The sequence below is a fragment of the Melanostigma gelatinosum genome (genome assembly GCF_949748355.1).
Source record: "Melanostigma gelatinosum genome assembly, chromosome: 4".
In the NCBI taxonomy this organism is placed as follows: Eukaryota; Metazoa; Chordata; class Actinopteri; order Perciformes; family Zoarcidae; genus Melanostigma; species Melanostigma gelatinosum.
Genome location: NC_136637.1, coordinates 347501 through 370118, shown reverse-complemented (window position 1 = coordinate 370118; position 22618 = coordinate 347501). Strand labels below are relative to the sequence as shown.

At 38.6% G+C, this 22618-nt stretch overlaps 1 protein-coding gene across 1 annotated transcript in view; it reads right to left on the bottom strand.

Moving 5' to 3' along the window:
• The window catches only part of szt2 (SZT2 subunit of KICSTOR complex), a 151593-nt gene that overhangs the window by 8134 nt on the left and 120841 nt on the right, over positions 1-22618 (bottom strand). The window contains exons 65-70 of the mRNA XM_079267210.1: positions 21292-21372; positions 19807-19881; positions 16640-16705; positions 4101-4314; positions 2270-2447; positions 2062-2184 (exon numbers count right to left, since the gene is read on the bottom strand). Coding sequence (XP_079123336.1) covers positions 2062-2184; positions 2270-2447; positions 4101-4314; positions 16640-16705; positions 19807-19881; positions 21292-21372 — 737 coding nt within the window. The remainder of the gene's footprint in view (positions 1-2061; positions 2185-2269; positions 2448-4100; positions 4315-16639; positions 16706-19806; positions 19882-21291; positions 21373-22618) is intronic.

Below are 22618 nucleotides of genomic sequence, written 5' to 3'. Positions count from 1 at the left end.
ATGCTACTTGAGTCAAAACCAAATATGGTGAATTTAAACGTAACATAGGAGACCAATTTAATTTACTCGTGCATTTTCCAAATGCACTAAATAAAATAAAATTAACAAAATAACAAAATAAAACGTTCTATTCAAGTGAGATTCATTACTAGCCTAACATAAGGGATGTTTATGAAGAATAAAATGTCGCCATTATGCGTTTCCGTAAAAATAATCGAAACGATATTGTCAAGAAGAGTTGAGCCCAACAGAGCTGCCTCGAAAACATGCATACACGATCAGGGGAAGGTCAGGATATAAAAAGCATATAATCAGAAATCAATAGTTAAAGTGTAATCTAAAGATAAAGTGTATGATCGTTACATAACAAATGTTTAATACATAGAGTGATTTAACAAATGTAGACCTGATAATAATAATATGTGTATCTGAGTATAGTGCAGTCTGAGTGTAGAAAGTACGGAGAAAGAGGAAGTAAGCAGGGTGTTTGCTTCAAGGGATGGGGAAATAATGATGGTTGAGAAGAAAAGACACAAAGCACAATAATGATGAAGGATGAGATCAATAATAATCATTTTATAAGCAAATGTGTACTAACCAAACCGATTTAACAAATGTAAAAACTGATTAACAAATGTTCTGTGTGACCGGAGCTGCGATGTAAGAAAAGTGTTTTGTCAGGATGAGTTGGCAAAAAGAGAAAGGGGAAGTGCAACAGATGTTGAACACCCAGACAGGGAAGTTGGGGTGATTTCCTCATGCACACACACACAAAAGTTAGGACATGTTCGAACCCAACGCCCTCTCCCGAGGGTGGGGGGGATGAGATCATGTATTGAACAGGAGGGGGCTGACAGCCCAAAAGTGTTATAAAAGAAGTAACTTGCAAACAGCAAGACGGGATTTCTACACGAGCGCCGTCCAAGTGCGCTGCGGAGGAGATACGGACGATCGCAACTGATGTATTGAGGACTTCGTCTCTGTTCACGGAAAGAAAGACCGCTGTTCGTGGACAATAAGATTTAAAGACGGAGGTTTTCCTCTCCCCACTGCTCGACTCTTAACATCTGGACAACGGAGAAGACGCAGCAGCCCGAGAAAGACTTTGTACTGAGTTTTGAGGAACTGTTGAACGGGCTCCGTTGCAGAGCGGGAGGACCGAGGGTCTGGCCAGACCCTCGCTCCTAAACAACTCCAAAAGAACCTTTTCATCGCACCTTTGAACATCCAGCTCCAAACCGAGCCGTCTCGGCAACTAAAACTAATGAGTATAATCAGAGAAGAAAATTAACGTAACGAATCGAGTGTAGTGACATTTTATGTGAGCTGTAGCTTTAACCCGTGCAAACTAACCAAATATAACCTGCAATAAATATCTAATCTGCATTTAAAGTAAATTTCTCAAGTGCATTCATTTGCTCAAGTAGTAAAACGTTCCTCGTGGCAGTAAAAAGTTAAAGCCATTGTATGTCTAACAACTGAGTTCTGAAAGGTTATCCTAGAGACTGAATCCACTTAACAACCCCTTACGGTTTTAGCAAGAAGTAATCCTAGCCGTTAAAACCTAACCTGGCATTTACCAAGAGCACGGATCCATAAGAGGGAAGCTGCCATAACCGACGCGACTGGTAGGAGCGCCCGGGGTCAGGGTGGCCCCTCGACCGAGTGCACTCAGACCGGAGGAAGCAGGGTAGACGTCGGGAGTAACGGCAGTTAGAAGAGCCAGGCGAGTTCCCTCGCAAGAACACCAGCTCGACAATCTTTTAATAGAGAGCTGAGTCAGTAAGTAGCCCCGTATCGGGCCAGAAGTATACCAGGATCTAACACGCTAGCAAAGAAATGTATAAAACTCAAATATAGACATCATTCAGCCTCGACTGTAGAGGATCAATATGGACAATAGATCAACAACAGAACTAGGGCTGCTATGAGCAATGCCTTTCAGACTCAAGTCACTATTTATTTCAATGAATCAATTAATATATACACTTTCAGAATAAACTAACTCCGGTGATATCCTTTTGCTTTTCTTCTTTGATCTGTTGGTTGATGTCTCTTTACCTCAACAGATGCCTCTCCCCATCGGACTGCTCCTCAAACGGAGCAGCATTGTGGCACACCACCAGGGACACGTCAAAGTCATCATGGTGGTGCAGGCCCTCCAGATCCTTGTAGGAACCCGAGCTAAAGCCAGGAGGAGGTTGAAGTGAAGCTGTTTAGCAATGAGAATATACAGTAGGTGTATCATGTGGTCGGGATGTATTCCTACCTGTTCCACAGAGCCACTAGTGCATACTCGTGCAGGTCGGGCGTCCCTTTCTTGTTGTCTGTGGCCACGGCAGCCTTGGACATGCGGAGCGGTTTCATGCCGTAGGTGCTGGCGTGGTCAGTGATGTAGTTGTAGAGCTGATGAGCTGTTATCATCCCCGTGGAGATGGAGAAGCTCCCTGATGGACACAAGGTCAGAGAATCTTAGGATTGCCTTCAAGTGAATATTTTATCTCTCCAATGACTCGGAGAAGAGCTCCTGCTCAGACTGAAGCAGCAGTGATGCATAAATACGTCGTGGACAGGAAAACAATAAAAGCAGTTTGGTTTGATTGAACTCATCTGTTTTTCTGTGGCAGTGAAACAATTTGAAAGATTGTATTTTGGCCAGCAGTGAGCTGTGGGGCGAGCTTGAGGACATGCAGACATGCAGGGTGGATAATACCTACGCTCAGACACACACCTTGAGGCAAATACCAAAGTATAATATAGCTGCAAATGGACATTCTGGGTTCACAACCCTTTCTGCTCAACAGAAAGAAGCAGCTCAATATCCAGCGAGTTTTGGGAAAGCTGAGCAAAACCCCCTCAGCTGGTTTAATTCTGTCTGAAGAAGGTCACTTCTTGCACACTCAAAGTCCCCTCAGTCACATTTCTTGACATTAAGGTGTTGTGTTTCAACAGCCTAATTAAAAATATCCAGCGAGTTTGGTGATGTTTGGACAAACTGATTGATTTATGGACATAGCTGCGCCGGGCCCATGCACAAGTTTAAACCTGGTGGCGCCACATATTGAGTGATTTCAAACGAGTGCTTCACATGTGGTTCAACATAGTCATGAGACCTATCCTGCAAGTTTTGTAATGATTGGACAAATTTCTGCTATATAGTCTGATTTTACCTGAACGTTTCAGGTACTAATACGGGACGTATCCTGAACGTTCAGAGTGTTTCAGGTACTCATACGAGACGTATCCTGAACGTTCCGAGTGTTTCAGGTACTCATACGAGACGTATCCTGAACGTTCAGGGTGTTTCAGGTACTCATACGAGACGTATCCTGAACGTTCAGGGTGTTTCAGGTACTCATACAAGACGTATCCTGAACGTTCAGGGTGTTTCAGGTACTCATACGAGACGTATCCTGAACGTTCAGGGTGTTTCAGGTACTCATACGGGACGTATCCTGAACGTTCAGGGTGCTTCAGGAACTCATACGGGACGTATCCTGAACGTTCAGAGTGTTTCAGGTACTCATACGGGACGTATCCTGAACGTTCAGAGTGTTTCAGGTACTCATACGGGACGTATCCTGAACGTTCAGGGTGTTTCAGGTACTCATACGGGACGTATCCTGAACGTTCAGGGTGTTTCAGGTACTCATACGGGACGTATCCTGAACGTTCAGAGTGTTTCAGGTGCTCATACGGGACGTATCCTGAACGTTCAGAGTGTTTCAGGTACTCATACGGGACGTATCCTGTTCAGGATACGTCTCGTATGAGTACCTGAGTTACCTCTAAGCATCAGCAAGATACAGTAGTCACAGGTGGAACAGAATCATAATAAACAAGACGGATGGAGTAAAAGCCTGAGGCTTACAGTAGCTTTGAATGCATTGTGAAGGCAGTTTGCATGTTTGTTACACCACTTAAGCCCAATCCAACCAAGACTCTTGGTCCACTGAGTTAATCACAAGGTATTCCGATGGAGTCACACAGTTTGCTCTTTCCATCGCAACTTCTAAGTGAATCTACCTACGTGTGGTGGTTCTAGACGACCCATGGGAGGTTGCAGGGTGAATTTGAATATGACTTTACACCTGAGTCACCTTGGAAGACGTGGTTGCGGCCAAACTTGGGAATGTCTGGGTGATGGGAGATGAAGTCATCCAGGAAGTCGGTGAGCTGGTAGCCCTGGCGCAGCGTCATGTGGCAGCCGACCAGGTACTGGTGGACCACTCGCAGGTGGAAGTCGTAGCTGAAGGAGTGAACGTGCATCAGGTCCCGCACCTTGTCGCACTCCTCGGTGAAGAGCATGGAGAGCTAAAGACAGAGGGGTGGACACAGTCATCACCGGCACAGAGCCACTAGCGGAAGGTCACGAGGCTAAAGAAGTCACAGCAGAACAAGCGTCTTCTTGATAAGTCTGGCTGTTGTCATTACACAGATTGCTGGGAGTGAATAGCATCTCTGACTGGTTATCTGTGTCATCATCCACGAGTGAACCTGCTTTGCATTTGAAGGAGTACAACCTGCCATTCCATCTGCAGCCGGCCCCGTAAGCGTTGTGCTGTGCACCTTAAGCCCTGCTGCTCCCATTGCTTCTTGGCCAGAGCCTTTTGTAAGCAACTTTGATATCAATCGGATTCACAATAGCATCTATTTAATTAAATCCGACATCAAAAGGGGGCTGACAAAAGCATTAATTGCAAATGTGAATGGCTGGAGAGAGAGGCGGCAGTGTGCAGTTAATTACAGCACAATGAGAGTTTACGGGGAGGGCTGACCGCTCCTGCTGCCTTTACTTTCATCTGGACCATTTGCCTGGAACCTTTACAAACAGCTTTTATCAAACCAAGGAGGCGAGAAAACCTGCTCGGCTCTCTTTAGCGAGAGAAAACCTTCACTTTTCTTTTGCTGCCCTTTTTTATTCTTATATATTTTTCCTTGTTTATTGTAAAACAGTGTGTTGTATTTACATTGAGAGACAAATTCCATGTATGCGTACGCATACATGGCCAATAAAGCTGATTCAGATTCTGGGAGCTCGCGGCACCTTATCCCCGTCTCAATGCTTGTACACAAACGAGCACAAGGGTGGGACGCGTTCAGCATCATCACCGCCCTCATCCGCAGCGATGAGACAGAAGAATATTCTTTTGGCACAGTGGAATGAAAAAGACAAGCATTAACATGTCTCTCCCCGGAGGTGTTCCCTGCAGTCTGGCAGACTAATTAAGTGTGACCTCTTAGCCTGCTGTCGATGGAGCCAGGAGGCTATAGGGACTACAAGAACTCTTCAGCTGAGAGGTAGCACATGTCCTGCATGCGTCCTCTCCACTGTCAAGGCAACATTTATTATTTCCTAACCTGTAATCCCAAAGGGTTCATGTTCGAGCTAATTAAACACCGTGTAACACAGTCAGGTCGAGTGGGTCATACAAGAAGAAGAGAAGACACAAAGCATGTTGATTGAAAAAAAAAAGAGCAGACAAGAAGAGTCATGATAGGAAAGCTTCATAATGGTGACATCCATTGACTCTTCCCTTTTGGGGTTATACTGCTGCATGTCCTGGAAAACAGAGATAATTAAACATGTATGTTGTACAAACACTGTCATTCTGGTGGAAAGTAAGGTACTTTACAAATAGGTAGCTAGTACAGTGATTCGACAAACTTTATTGGATATGAATTCTTTAATTGTTCTATATCTGTAATGTGGTAGTATTAGATATATCTGTAATGTGGTAGTATTAGATATATCTGTAATGTGGTAGTATTAGATCCATCTGTAATGTGGTAGTATTAGATATATCTGTAATGTGGTAGTATTAGATCTATCTGTAATGTGGTAGTATTAGATCTATCTGTAATGTGGTAGTATTAGGTCTATCTGTAATGTGGTAGTATTAGATATATCTGTAATGTGGTAGTATTAGATCTATCTGTAATGTGGTAGTATTAGATATATCTGTAATGTGGTAGTATTAGGTCTATCTGTAATGTGGTAGTATTAGATCTATCTGTAATGTGGTAGTATTAGATCTATCTGTAATGTGGTAGTATTAGATATATCTGTAATGTGGTAGTATTAGATCTATCTGTAATGTGGTAGTATTAGATCCATCTGTAATGTGGTAGTATTAGATATATCTGTAATGTGGTAGTATTAGATATATCTGTAATGTGGTAGTATTAGATCTATCTGTAATGTGGTAGTATTAGATCTATCTGTAATGTGGTAGTATTAGGTCTATCTGTAATGTGGTAGTATTAGATATATCTGTAATGTGGTAGTATTAGATCTATCTGTAATGTGGTAGTATTAGATCTATCTGTAATGTGGTAGTATTAGATCTATCTGTAATGTGGTAGTATTAGATCTATCTGTAATGTGGTAGTATTAGGTCTATCTGTAATGTGGTAGTATTAGGTCTATCTGTAATGTGGTAGTATTAGATCCATCTGTAATGTGGTAGTATTAGATATATCTGTAATGTGGTAGTATTAGATATATCTGTAATGTGGTAGTATTAGATCCATCTGTAATGTGGTAGTATTAGATATATCTGTAATGTGGTAGTATTAGATATATCTGTAATGTGGTAGTATTAGATCCATCTGTAATGTGGTAGTATTAGATATATCTGTAATGTGGTAGTATTAGATATATCTGTAATGTGGTAGTATTAGATCCATCTGTAATGTGGTAGTATTAGGTCTATCTGTAATGTGGTAGTATTAGATCCATCTGTAATGTGGTAGTATTAGATATATCTGTAATGTGGTAGTATTAGATATATCTGTAATGTGGTAGTATTAGATCCATCTGTAATGTGGTAGTATTAGATCCATCTGTAATGTGGTAGTATTAGGTCTATCTGTAATGTGGTAGTATTAGATCCATCTGTAATGTGGTAGTATTAGATATATCTGTAATGTGGTAGTATTAGATATATCTGTAATGTGGTAGTATTAGATATATCTGTAATGTGGTAGTATTAGATCCATCTGTAATGTGGTAGTATTAGATATATCTGTAATGTGGTAGTATTAGATATATCTGTAATGTGGTAGTATTAGATATATCTGTAATGTGGTAGTATTAGATCTATCTGTAATGTGGTAGTATTAGGTCCATCTGTAATGTGGTAGTATTAGATATATCTGTAATGTGGTAGTATTAGATCCATCTGTAATGTGGTAGTATTAGATCCATCTGTAATGTGGTAGTATTAGATCTATCTGTAATGTGGTAGTATTAGATATATCTGTAATGTGGTAGTATTAGATCTATCTGTAATGTAGTAGTATTAGATATATCTGTAATGTGGTAGTATTAGATCTATCTGTAATGTGGTAGTATTAGATCTATCTGTAATGTGGTAGTATTAGATCTATCTGTAATGTGGTAGTATTAGGTCTATCTGTAATGTGGTAGTATTAGATATATCTGTAATGTGGTAGTATTAGATATATCTGTAATGTGGTAGTATTAGATATATCTGTAATGTGGTAGTATTAGATCCATCTGTAATGTGGTAGTATTAGATATATCTGTAATGTGGTAGTATTAGATATATCTGTAATGTGGTAGTATTAGATCTATCTGTAATGTGGTAGTATTAGATCTATCTGTAATGTGGTAGTATTAGGTCCATCTGTAATGTGGTAGTATTAGATATATCTGTAATGTGGTAGTATTAGATCTATCTGTAATGTGGTAGTATTAGATCTATCTGTAATGTGGTAGTATTAGATCCATCTGTAATGTGGTAGTATTAGATCTATCTGTAATGTGGTAGTATTAGATATATCTGTAATGTGGTAGTATTAGATATATCTGTAATGTGGTAGTATTAGATCTATCTGTAATGTGGTAGTATTAGATCTATCTGTAATGTGGTAGTATTAGATCCATCTGTAATGTGGTAGTATTAGATCTATCTGTAATGTGGTAGTATTAGATATATCTGTAATGTGGTAGTATTAGATCTATCTGTAATGTAGTAGTATTAGATATATCTGTAATGTGGTAGTATTAGATCTATCTGTAATGTGGTAGTATTAGATCCATCTGTAATGTGGTAGTATTAGGTCTATCTGTAATGTGGTAGTATTAGATATATCTGTAATGTGGTAGTATTAGATATATCTGTAATGTGGTAGTATTAGATATATCTGTAATGTGGTAGTATTAGATATATCTGTAATGTGGTAGTATTAGATCCATCTGTAATGTGGTAGTATTAGATATATCTGTAATGTGGTAGTATTAGATATATCTGTAATGTGGTAGTATTAGATATATCTGTAATGTGGTAGTATTAGATCTATCTGTAATGTGGTAGTATTAGGTCCATCTGTAATGTGGTAGTATTAGATATATCTGTAATGTGGTAGTATTAGATATATCTGTAATGTGGTAGTATTAGATCTATCTGTAATGTGGTAGTATTAGATCTATCTGTAATGTGGTAGTATTAGATATATCTGTAATGTGGTAGTATTAGATCTATCTGTAATGTGGTAGTATTAGGTCTATCTGTAATGTGGTAGTATTAGATCTATCTGTAATGTGGTAGTATTAGATATATCTGTAATGTGGTAGTATTAGATATATCTGTAATGTGGTAGTATTAGATCTATCTGTAATGTGGTAGTATTAGATCCATCTGTAATGTGGTAGTATTAGATCTATCTGTAATGTGGTAGTATTAGATATATCTGTAATGTAGTAGTATTAGATCTATCTGTAATGTGGTAGTATTAGATCTATCTGTAATGTGGTAGTATTAGATCTATCTGTAATGTGGTAGTATTAGATATATCTGTAATGTGGTAGTATTAGATATATCTGTAATGTGGTAGTATTAGATCTATCTGTAATGTGGTAGTATTAGATATATCTGTAATGTGGTAGTATTAGATCCATCTGTAATGTGGTAGTATTAGGTCTATCTGTAATGTAGTAGTATTAGATATATCTGTAATGTGGTAGTATTAGATCCATCTGTAATGTGGTAGTATTAGGTCTATCTGTAATGTGGTAGTATTAGATATATCTGTAATGTGGTAGTATTAGATATATCTGTAATGTGGTAGTATTAGATCTATCTGTAATGTGGTAGTATTAGATCTATCTGTAATGTGGTAGTATTAGGTCTATCTGTAATGTGGTAGTATTAGATATATCTGTAATGTGGTAGTATTAGATATATCTGTAATGTGGTAGTATTAGATCTATCTGTAATGTGGTAGTATTAGATCTATCTGTAATGTGGTAGTATTAGATCCATCTGTAATGTGGTAGTATTAGATCTATCTGTAATGTGGTAGTATTAGATCTATCTGTAATGTGGTAGTATTAGATCTATCTGTAATGTGGTAGTATTAGATATATCTGTAATGTGGTAGTATTAGGTCTATCTGTAATGTGGTAGTATTAGATATATCTGTAATGTGGTAGTATTAGGTCTATCTGTAATGTGGTAGTATTAGGTCTATCTGTAATGTGGTAGTATTAGGTCTATCTGTAATGTGGTAGTATTAGATCCATCTGTAATGTGGTAGTATTAGATATATCTGTAATGTGGTAGTATTAGATCCATCTGTAATGTGGTAGTATTAGATATATCTGTAATGTGGTAGTATTAGATCTATCTGTAATGTGGTAGTATTAGATCTATCTGTAATGTGGTAGTATTAGATCCATCTGTAATGTGGTAGTATTAGATCTATCTGTAATGTGGTAGTATTAGATATATCTGTAATGTGGTAGTATTAGATCCATCTGTAATGTGGTAGTATTAGATCCATCTGTAATGTGGTAGTATTAGATCCATCTGTAATGTGGTAGTATTAGATCCATCTGTAATGTGGTAGTATTAGATCCATCTGTAATGTGGTAGTATTAGATCCATCTGTAATGTGGTAGTATTAGATCTATCTGTAATGTGGTAGTATTAGATCTATCTGTAATGTGGTAGTATTAGATCCATCTGTAATGTGGTAGTATTAGATCTATCTGTAATGTGGTAGTATTAGATCTATCTGTAATGTGGTAGTATTAGATATATCTGTAATGTGGTAGTATTAGATCCATCTGTAATGTGGTAGTATTAGATCCATCTGTAATGTGGTAGTATTAGATCTATCTGTAATGTGGTAGTATTAGATCTATCTGTAATGTGGTAGTATTAGATCTATCTGTAATGTGGTAGTATTAGATCTATCTGTAATGTGGTAGTATTAGATCTATCTGTAATGTGGTAGTATTAGATATATCTGTAATGTGGTAGTATTAGATATATCTGTAATGTGGTAGTATTAGATCCATCTGTAATGTGGTAGTATTAGATCCATCTGTAATGTGGTAGTATTAGATCTATCTGTAATGTGGTAGTATTAGATCTATCTGTAATGTGGTAGTATTAGATCTATCTGTAATGTGGTAGTATTAGATCTATCTGTAATGTGGTAGTATTAGATCCATCTGTAATGTGGTAGTATTAGATCCATCTGTAATGTGGTAGTATTAGATCCATCTGTAATGTGGTAGTATTAGATCCATCTGTAATGTGGTAGTATTAGATATATCTGTAATGTGGTAGTATTAGATATATCTGTAATGTGGTAGTATTAGATCTATCTGTAATGTGGTAGTATTAGATCTATCTGTAATGTGGTAGTATTAGATCTATCTGTAATGTGGTAGTATTAGATCTATCTGTAATGTGGTAGTATTAGATCTATCTGTAATGTGGTAGTATTAGATCTATCTGTAATGTGGTAGTATTAGATATATCTGTAATGTGGTAGTATTAGATCTATCTGTAATGTGGTAGTATTAGATCTATCTGTAATGTGGTAGTATTAGATCTATCTGTAATGTGGTAGTATTAGATATATCTGTAATGTGGTAGTATTAGATCCATCTGTAATGTGGTAGTATTAGATCCATCTGTAATGTGGTAGTATTAGATCCATCTGTAATGTGGTAGTATTAGATCCATCTGTAATGTGGTAGTATTAGATCCATCTGTAATGTGGTAGTATTAGATCTATCTGTAATGTGGTAGTATTAGATCTATCTGTAATGTGGTAGTATTAGATCTATCTGTAATGTGGTAGTATTAGATCTATCTGTAATGTGGTAGTATTAGATCTATCTGTAATGTGGTAGTATTAGATCTATCTGTAATGTGGTAGTATTAGATCTATCTGTAATGTGGTAGTATTAGATATATCTGTAATGTGGTAGTATTAGATATATCTGTAATGTGGTAGTATTAGATATATCTGTAATGTGGTAGTATTAGATCCATCTGTAATGTGGTAGTATTAGATATATCTGTAATGTGGTAGTATTAGGTCTATCTGTAATGTGGTAGTATTAGATCCATCTGTAATGTGGTAGTATTAGGTCTATCTGTAATGTGGTAGTATTAGATCTATCTGTAATGTGGTAGTATTAGATATATCTGTAATGTAGTAGTATTAGATATATCTGTAATGTGGTAGTATTAGATCTATCTGTAATGTGGTAGTATTAGATATATCTGTAATGTGGTAGTATTAGATCTATCTGTAATGTGGTAGTATTAGATATATCTGTAATGTGGTAGTATTAGATATATCTGTAATGTGGTAGTATTAGATCTATCTGTAATGTGGTAGTATTAGATATATCTGTAATGTGGTAGTATTAGATCCATCTGTAATGTGGTAGTATTAGGTCTATCTGTAATGTAGTAGTATTAGATATATCTGTAATGTGGTAGTATTAGATCCATCTGTAATGTGGTAGTATTAGGTCTATCTGTAATGTGGTAGTATTAGATATATCTGTAATGTGGTAGTATTAGATCTATCTGTAATGTGGTAGTATTAGATCTATCTGTAATGTGGTAGTATTAGATATATCTGTAATGTGGTAGTATTAGGTCTATCTGTAATGTGGTAGTATTAGATATATCTGTAATGTGGTAGTATTAGGTCTATCTGTAATGTGGTAGTATTAGATATATCTGTAATGTGGTAGTATTAGGTCTATCTGTAATGTGGTAGTATTAGGTCTATCTGTAATGTGGTAGTATTAGGTCTATCTGTAATGTGGTAGTATTAGATCCATCTGTAATGTGGTAGTATTAGATATATCTGTAATGTGGTAGTATTAGATCCATCTGTAATGTGGTAGTATTAGATATATCTGTAATGTGGTAGTATTAGATCTATCTGTAATGTGGTAGTATTAGATATATCTGTAATGTGGTAGTATTAGATCCATCTGTAATGTGGTAGTATTAGATCTATCTGTAATGTGGTAGTATTAGATCTATCTGTAATGTGGTAGTATTAGATCCATCTGTAATGTGGTAGTATTAGATCCATCTGTAATGTGGTAGTATTAGATCCATCTGTAATGTGGTAGTATTAGATCCATCTGTAATGTGGTAGTATTAGATCCATCTGTAATGTGGTAGTATTAGATCCATCTGTAATGTGGTAGTATTAGATCCATCTGTAATGTGGTAGTATTAGATCTATCTGTAATGTGGTAGTATTAGATATATCTGTAATGTGGTAGTATTAGATCCATCTGTAATGTGGTAGTATTAGATCTATCTGTAATGTGGTAGTATTAGATCTATCTGTAATGTGGTAGTATTAGATCTATCTGTAATGTGGTAGTATTAGATCTATCTGTAATGTGGTAGTATTAGATATATCTGTAATGTGGTAGTATTAGATATATCTGTAATGTGGTAGTATTAGATCCATCTGTAATGTGGTAGTATTAGATCCATCTGTAATGTGGTAGTATTAGATATATCTGTAATGTGGTAGTATTAGATCTATCTGTAATGTGGTAGTATTAGATCCATCTGTAATGTGGTAGTATTAGATCTATCTGTAATGTGGTAGTATTAGATCCATCTGTAATGTGGTAGTATTAGATATATCTGTAATGTGGTAGTATTAGATCTATCTGTAATGTGGTAGTATTAGATCCATCTGTAATGTGGTAGTATTAGATCCATCTGTAATGTGGTAGTATTAGATCCATCTGTAATGTGGTAGTATTAGATCCATCTGTAATGTGGTAGTATTAGATCCATCTGTAATGTGGTAGTATTAGATCCATCTGTAATGTGGTAGTATTAGATATATCTGTAATGTGGTAGTATTAGATCTATCTGTAATGTGGTAGTATTAGATCCATCTGTAATGTGGTAGTATTAGATCCATCTGTAATGTGGTAGTATTAGATCCATCTGTAATGTGGTAGTATTAGATCCATCTGTAATGTGGTAGTATTAGATATATCTGTAATGTGGTAGTATTAGATCTATCTGTAATGTGGTAGTATTAGATCTATCTGTAATGTGGTAGTATTAGATCTATCTGTAATGTGGTAGTATTAGATCTATCTGTAATGTGGTAGTATTAGATCTATCTGTAATGTGGTAGTATTAGATATATCTGTAATGTGGTAGTATTAGATATATCTGTAATGTGGTAGTATTAGATATATCTGTAATGTGGTAGTATTAGATCCATCTGTAATGTGGTAGTATTAGATCCATCTGTAATGTGGTAGTATTAGATCCATCTGTAATGTGGTAGTATTAGATCCATCTGTAATGTGGTAGTATTAGATCCATCTGTAATGTGGTAGTATTAGATATATCTGTAATGTGGTAGTATTAGATCTATCTGTAATGTGGTAGTATTAGATATATCTGTAATGTGGTAGTATTAGATATATCTGTAATGTGGTAGTATTAGATCCATCTGTAATGTGGTAGTATTAGATCCATCTGTAATGTGGTAGTATTAGATCTATCTGTAATGTGGTAGTATTAGATCTATCTGTAATGTGGTAGTATTAGATCTATCTGTAATGTGGTAGTATTAGATCTATCTGTAATGTGGTAGTATTAGATCTATCTGTAATGTGGTAGTATTAGATCTATCTGTAATGTGGTAGTATTAGATCTATCTGTAATGTGGTAGTATTAGATATATCTGTAATGTGGTAGTATTAGATCTATCTGTAATGTGGTAGTATTAGATCTATCTGTAATGTGGTAGTATTAGATCCATCTGTAATGTGGTAGTATTAGATATATCTGTAATGTGGTAGTATTAGGTCTATCTGTAATGTGGTAGTATTAGATCTATCTGTAATGTGGTAGTATTAGATCCATCTGTAATGTGGTAGTATTAGATATATCTGTAATGTGGTAGTATTAGATATATCTGTAATGTGGTAGTATTAGATATATCTGTAATGTGGTAGTATTAGATCCATCTGTAATGTGGTAGTATTAGATATATCTGTAATGTGGTAGTATTAGGTCTATCTGTAATGTGGTAGTATTAGATCTATCTGTAATGTGGTAGTATTAGATCCATCTGTAATGTGGTAGTATTAGATCTATCTGTAATGTGGTAGTATTAGATATATCTGTAATGTGGTAGTATTAGGTCTATCTGTAATGTGGTAGTATTAGATCCATCTGTAATGTGGTAGTATTAGATCCATCTGTAATGTGGTAGTATTAGATATATCTGTAATGTGGTAGTATTAGATATATCTGTAATGTGGTAGTATTAGATCCATCTGTAATGTGGTAGTATTAGATATATCTGTAATGTGGTAGTATTAGATCTATCTGTAATGTGGTAGTATTAGATATATCTGTAATGTGGTAGTATTAGATCCATCTGTAATGTGGTAGTATTAGATCTATCTGTAATGTGGTAGTATTAGATATATCTGTAATGTGGTAGTATTAGATCTATCTGTAATGTGGTAGTATTAGATCTATCTGTAATGTGGTAGTATTAGATATATCTGTAATGTGGTAGTATTAGATCCATCTGTAATGTGGTAGTATTAGGTCTATCTGTAATGTGGTAGTATTAGATCTATCTGTAATGTGGTAGTATTAGATCTATCTGTAATGTGGTAGTATTAGATCTATCTGTAATGTGGTAGTATTAGGTCTATCTGTAATGTGGTAGTATTAGATCTATCTGTAATGTGGTAGTATTAGGTCTATCTGTAATGTGGTAGTATTAGATCTATCTGTAATGTGGTAGTATTAGATCCATCTGTAATGTGGTAGTATTAGATATATCTGTAATGTGGTAGTATTAGATCTATCTGTAATGTGGTAGTATTAGGTCTATCTGTAATGTGGTAGTATTAGATCTATCTGTAATGTGGTAGTATTAGATATATCTGTAATGTAGTAGTATTAGATATATCTGTAATGTGGTAGTATTAGATATATCTGTAATGTGGTAGTATTAGATATATCTGTAATGTAGTAGTATTAGATATATCTGTAATGTGGTAGTATTAGATATATCTGTAATGTGGTAGTATTAGATATATCTGTAATGTGGTAGTATTAGATATATCTGTCATCTCGTTTTTTGATTGAGTCCATGTTGACATTAACAAATGAAACATACAATTTCATGTGAAACATCCAAAACCTTGTAAGCCTACATGTAATTTGTTTTTTTCTTTAACCTCTTGTACTTTTAAATAAAATACAAAATTATGATTTATATTTGTAGTTTTTTTAAGTCCCTAATTTCAAATATGAGGTCAGATGCATGTTGCCATCTTGATGAACAAATGTGCAACAATCATCCACAACCTTAGTTTTCTATAAACATATGAGAATGTTATCAATACATTAATAAATAAAATAATGTTGGCCTACATGTGAATTCATCAAATGTTCAATGTTTTAAAGAGGTATGGGAATTTGACGAGAGTCAGCCTATAAGCTAAAGCCCATATGTACTGTATACCGTGATAATATTGCTACAGGCCTCAAATGACTTCTTTGACACATGAAATCACTGTTTTGCACTCAGTAGTTTTGCCTTATTTACGCTAGTGGGAACATGTAGAGTTTGAACAGAGGTGGCCCTAGAATTAAACCCTGGAGAACTCCACATCACTTTTGTTGTCGTCTCAAATATGTAGTCATTGACACAAAATCAATCCCTCATTTAACTAGGAGTTGAACCAAATCCAACCAAATGTCACGGTCACAGCCCTATGTTATTCAATCATGGCCCTTTAAACCCAGAGATGCTAGAACTGAGAGTGGAAGTAGGCCTGAAAGGAAGTCCTAGCTCCAGTCAACCAAAGATGCAAGAGGAAATACAGTACGATTATCAGAGAAAGGGCACAGGGACAACAGTTACACAAATACAAGCTGAGAAACCCACGACACCCAAACCAGCAAGCACAGAGGCGGACAGCCTGTTGAAAGTCAAGACGGAAAAGGAAATCAAACGAGAGCTTGACTTTTGAGGCCTGAACCTCAAGAAGAAGATATTTCTATAACAGACCTTTAATGGCGTAAGACCACTCTTCATCCAGCTACCTGCTACCTGCTCTGGAGTCCAGCTGTATGTCGTAGCAACCGTCCGTCCCACAAGTATGAAAAACACTTTGAATACTGCAACCCATTCATTGTGGAAGAGACACAAACACAGACATGTAGATTGGAAGAGGAAGAGACCAGGACTGATGGCAGCAAGCAGAGCGGCGGGGAGGGGTGCAGCCTGATTGTAGTGAGACACCCCTCCCTTGAGAATGGCTGGGACATACCGCACAGTCAGATACTGGGCTGGCATCTGGAAACGGCTTGCAACGGGGTTTGGTGAGGAGGCTGCCCTGATGGAGAGATGACATGAGGTGGGACTAGGCAGACACACACACAGATGGGATGAAAGGAAGACTGAGGAGACACTACAGTAAGAAGATGGTTTCTCAAACCTTCTCCGTGCTGCAGAAAGGCAATGAGACACACATTACACAGGTACACATGAGAGCGGTGTCCAGAGGTCATCAGAAGAAGATCATGAGATCTGTTGTCCAGTGGATCATTTTACCAAGCTATGCGACTCGTCAGGAAGTCCACTACTAGAACCATAGGCAGCACAAGTTACTGTGCAAAACACCAACAGCATTTACATACATTCATCACGTTACCGTGCAATGGCAATCTCCTCTGCATTACATCACCTGATGTACGGTGCACTGTCACAGTAAGCCCACCTGTTCCCCCCTGTGCTGTCAACTGGAGACACAGCCAATGCAGACAGAAACACTTCTGGTGGGTGTTTCATTACAAATGCATTTCATGTGAAGCAGCAGGTTTTTATTGTGAAACTACACTTACCGCTAACTCGTCAATTTGCAGTTTACATCCATTTCTGTCATATAAATCATCACTTCATCATTGTATCCTATCAGACGTGTGTAAAATTGTCATCATTAGCATGTACATTCTTGAGTTATGGCCAAAAATGTGTTTCGTGAGATCACAGTGACGTTTGACTGACAGATTAGAATCAGTCCATCCTTAAGTCCGGGGGGACGTTTGTGCCACATTTGAAAGAAATGCCTCAAGTTATATCTGTTGTTCAAGATATAGTATAATATAATATAATATCTGAGATTCACCATCACAAGAATGTGTAACTTCTGAAAAACATAATCTCCTTCTTACACATGAAAACATAGCTCCATGAGCAACCAATGTACATGTGTACAGTAAAACAATAAATACATACACACACACCCCGGAGGAAACAAATGCCATGACATCTTTGAAAACATCAGTCTGTGCCTCTGTCACCAAAGTGCACTGGTTCCAGAATGTGAACAGGGACGAGTCACACGGGGACAACTAGAGCCTGAAGTCTTTCACAAATGCTAAATCTCACCTCTGATCATGTGTCGACCACACAGTAGAGCCATCTCTGAACTCAAATGATATATTTAGAGTTACAGGAAACTAGATTTACGGGCAAAGGAGTCTTAAGTTACAAAAATATCTTTAAAAACTGCTCAACTATCCAGAATATTTTGCTCACGGGACATTGAGCAACAACATTCCCTCAGAGCTGAGACAATGTGCTACTGGCTAACGGCAACGGTCACGCTCAAGTCTCCCAAAGTTGAACTCGGAGTGAAGGATTTGCTTTACTTCAACCCTGCCAGCAAATTCCAGGAATGAATTGATTTGGCTGCAGATTTTGGTATTTAAAATACCGATGTGAGCAAATATACATGTTCAGGTTACTTTTATTGGAAAGTAACCTGTTTGGCTGTAATAGTTCAAAGTGATTAGCCGATTGAATGTCCCTCAGTATTCCTCCCTGTGAAGAAACACTGCCACGCTGCTTTAGGACCCAGCATCCCAAAACAGGGAGCAAATAGTATTTAAGGAAAGAAACAACATGAAAGCAAAAGAATAGCAATCCATGGCATCCTGCAAGAGCTGATGCAATAACCCTTTAAGAGCTCTTCAGTCACATGACCAGCGCTGAGCTTCAGTGTCTCAGACCTACTTCACTTCTCAGGCAGCTCTGCATGTTCATCTGCTGGACAAAGAACCTTCTTTCTTTCTCGCAGTAATAATCTGTGGGAATGCACGGCGTGAGCGTACGGAGAACGCAATGCCGTCTAAAAGTGCCATCGTGTGAGTGGAAGCACTGAAGCAAAGCTATTTGCTCTCCAGACGAGGAATCGCTCTCGGAGAGCATCAGGATCTCATCTTCACAGGCGGACCTTCTGAAAGGTTCAGAACCAAAAACTAAAAAGACAAATCCAGTGTCAACAACGGAGAGAAGCCCAGGTCCAGAGAGGAACGCTTGTTAAATGTGGTACATCTGGAGGTCAAAGAAATACAGAAAGATAGAAAGATGTGCTGCCAAATTAACGCATATTGAATTTATCTCAGTTTCTGGAGCTGGATTTATTGTCATTCTACTTAACAAGAACATTGTTGAAATAATGGTGGCATTAGTAACAGCTGTTGGTGCAGTAAAGCATTGTTCCTTCATGGTGTTTGTCAAAGAGGCCGATGGATGCTGCCATCTCCAGACTCCCTTGAAGAACGCCGCATCACTCTTTCATCTGCTCACGGGTCCATAGACGACACATGTTGATGTTCTCTCTTAGTGGCCGCTGACCGTCGCTCTCACCAGTTAAACTGACAAACGTCATTGGCGGTCGGTCAGCTGTCGCTAATTAACATGACCGAGTCACTCGGTGGCAGAGCACAATGGAGCTCGGCTGTTATCGGCTCTGTCTGCTCTCTGCTCATATCCTGGGTGATTACTCTAGGGCCCCAAATGTGGTGAAAATAGTCCCCAACAAATCCGTTATCCGTTAAAGAGAGTCACAGGCAGGGAAGAGAGACGGACTAGCCCATGTTGGTTTCAGTCTTTTCAACAGTAAATGCAGCTGAATGCTCTGATAACTGTCGGTTCTATGAGCGATCGCCTCCACTAGTGATGACCAGAGACATCAGAGAGCACCAGCTGCACAAACTTCATCAACACATAAGCCCAGAAATGGGACATCACACAGACTATTAACCAACCTTTCCCCCAGACCTGTAATCTCAGCAAAGACCATCTGGCACAAAAAGAAAAAGCCACAGCAATGTCATCACAGCAGCAAGATAAAACAGGACGACAGTCAAGAGCACACAGCAGCAAACGCCCTCTCAAGCATCCTTGCACCACGGACCACCAGGGGAAACACAAGACTACAAATCTAGTTCCATTTGTTTTCAGTTGCCCACTCTCTCTGACCCCCAGGACCCTGAAGACCCTCGGCCAGTTAAGAATCCCTGAAACTTCCCCACAGGTCCGTGGACCCTGCTGTAAACCCACTGCTACACAAGGAGATCAGCTGACCTGCGCTTCTCTTTCATGCTTTCAACCCCACGGAGAGCAGAGCTTTTATTCATTTTCATTTACCTGAGAGTTGACTGTCTGGCCCATGGGGATCCGGGAACACTCCAGTGCATACTGCTTCACACAGAAGTAACAGCCCTGGAGGAAGGAGAAGGCATGTGGAGAACACCTGATTATTTCATGAACATACATCCATGGGGAGAATGGCACTCTGAAGTTTGCTTTGCTGCTCATCGGCGTAGCTGCAGCTTCCAGAGAGACAGGATGACAGTTTAAGACCTTTCAAACGGCCTCCAATGGAAACTCAAGGCTCATTGAGCCACACAAGCACAACATTCAGTCCCGTGGGTTCATCTCCCACTGAGCCTACTGTGGCTGTCTAAAGCTGTAACCAAGAACAGAACAGAAACACAGACACCAGGGAACTAATGGTGATGTTGGTCTGGAAATAATGTGTGTGGAGAAGCAGCACAGGGGTCAAGCTCACTGGACTTTGACAACATGGAAATGCAATCACACGTTAGTCCGAGTCCGCTAATATCTGCAGGTCAAAGTCAACCCTGCTGTCTTTCACTTGTCTTGTCTCAGTGGCAGAGGAAACAGTTGTATTATGTATTCTATGGCTCCGCAGGAGCTTTGTCAATTCTGGGGAAATTGAATGAGTGATGATGTCACCTTGGGCTGGGAAACGTCTGTGTAATAGTCTGGAGGTACGGCGCTTGAGAGGATGGAACGCCATTAAATGTTATCAAAATGTCATGGTCCCCAGATGACCAATACATTTGGGGATCCGCTGACTTTCTTGATCGAGCACCATTATCAGGTGAATATTGAGAGCATGCTAACAAGGTAGTGAACATGGCGAACATTACACCTCCCAATCATCAACATGGTTTCAATGCCATTATTTAGCCTGCTGACGTCAGCATTTAGCTGGAAGCACCACTGCGCCTAAGAACTGGCTCACGTAGCTGCCAGCATGTCTTGAAGTAATATCAGGCTGCATTCAAAGCTAGATACATACATCGCTGTGAGAAATGGATTGTGGGTCGGAACAGGCAAAGAAGCACGCTGGCTTACATACTGCTGAATGCAACCGGATGTAAAAGGAGATTGTGGTATTTTGCTGCATTTGACAAACTATGTTTTGGCAGCAACTAAATCTCCTTCTAGCATCACAAGAGTCAGGTCATAGAGGTAGCCACTGCTTTACACCAACTTTAGTGTTTGAACATCAACCAGAAGAGACTTGACATCCATCACAGTGACAACGTTCACAACTTTGTCAGTTACTGTAACATGATGCAAACAATATTTTAAACTCCAGACTATTTTAAGAAGATGTATGAAGTCTGTAAAAAGTAGATTTTTGTCACAAACTGACATCACCAATCGTCTGGGGGAAGTCATTGTTAAGGTCTGTGGTATGCTCCACAAAATTGTCGGCAATATCATGAAAAACAAACATGAATGTGCTCAAAAGGCAGCAACAGATGTACCTTTGTGATGTTGGCTGATTCTGAGTGCCCCTCGTCATCCTAATCTCACCTGAAAAGCCAGTTCCATCAACACGATGCCCCCTGGCAGCGCCCTCTGCAGGTGATACGCCGTGGTGCCCGATGCTGCAATCTGCAAAGGTAGTTCACATGTTAACAGTCATACAATCACAGTCTAACGAAGGTGTTTGAGCTTTAGAGAGAGTAATAAAGCCCCTGAACCTATTCTGTGAATCGGGACAGGTACTGTTAGAATACCTTTACATTTATTAACATTTATCAAACAGTTAGAAACTAAACATAGCTTCCAGCTGCAATGGTTACAACAGCAAAGCCAAAGTCTGTCGATTGTTCTAACGAGAGGCTATATTGTGGATGGCATTAGCTGTGACTACAACCTTGGGAGGACGTTCATTGACCTAACCCCACCAATGGAGGGCACCGGAACAGCAAACACGATTTGAAGGGGAACCAGACTTTAACACAACACCGGCAGTGGATAGACACTGAGCCAAGCAGTGGAAATATCGCTTATGCAAATTAATCTTAAAATGATTTAAATGTACATAGTTTCTGCTCTTCGTCAAGGACCTCAAGTGGGAGCTGAACATCAGCTCCATCACCAAGAAGGCTCAGCAGAGGATGTACTTCTTGGGGCAGCTGAAGAAACTCAACCTGCCAAAGACAATGTTGGTGCATTTCTACACAGCCATCATCGAGTCCATCCTCTGCTCCTCCATCACCGTCTGGTACGCTGCAGCCACAGCCAAGGACAAGGGCAGACTGCAGCGCATCTTTCGCTCTGCTGAGAGGTGATTGGCTGCAATCTGCCGTCCCTCCAGGACCTGTTGACTTTAAGAACCCTGAAGCGAACAAGAAGGATTGTAGCTGACCCCTCTCACCCTGGACATGAACTGTTTGTGCCCCTTCCATCTGGCAGGAGGCTGAGGTCCATCAGGACCAAGACCTCACGATACATGAACAGTTTCTTCCCGTCGGTAGTCGGGCTCATTAACAGAGCCCGGGTCCCCCACTGACTCTGTCATCCCCAGGACAAAGTCCCACCGGTCACTCCCCCGCACATCCCTTCTATCACACTCGACACTTTCACACTACACGTCATCTCACTGGTTTATAGTCCTGTTACCTGTTAGTTGTTCATCGTCCTGTTATCTGTCAGTTTGTGCACTTTATTTTATATTTTCTGTAAATTGAATATGTTTCAACTTTGCACTGTTGATGTTGTTGATTGTTGTTAAATGTTTGCACCTCCCGTCATGTCAAATTCCTTGTATGTTCAACATACCACGGCAATAAACGGTTCTGATTCTGAAGTACCTGATAAAATATCTTCAGTTACAAATTTAGAAGCAGTTCCA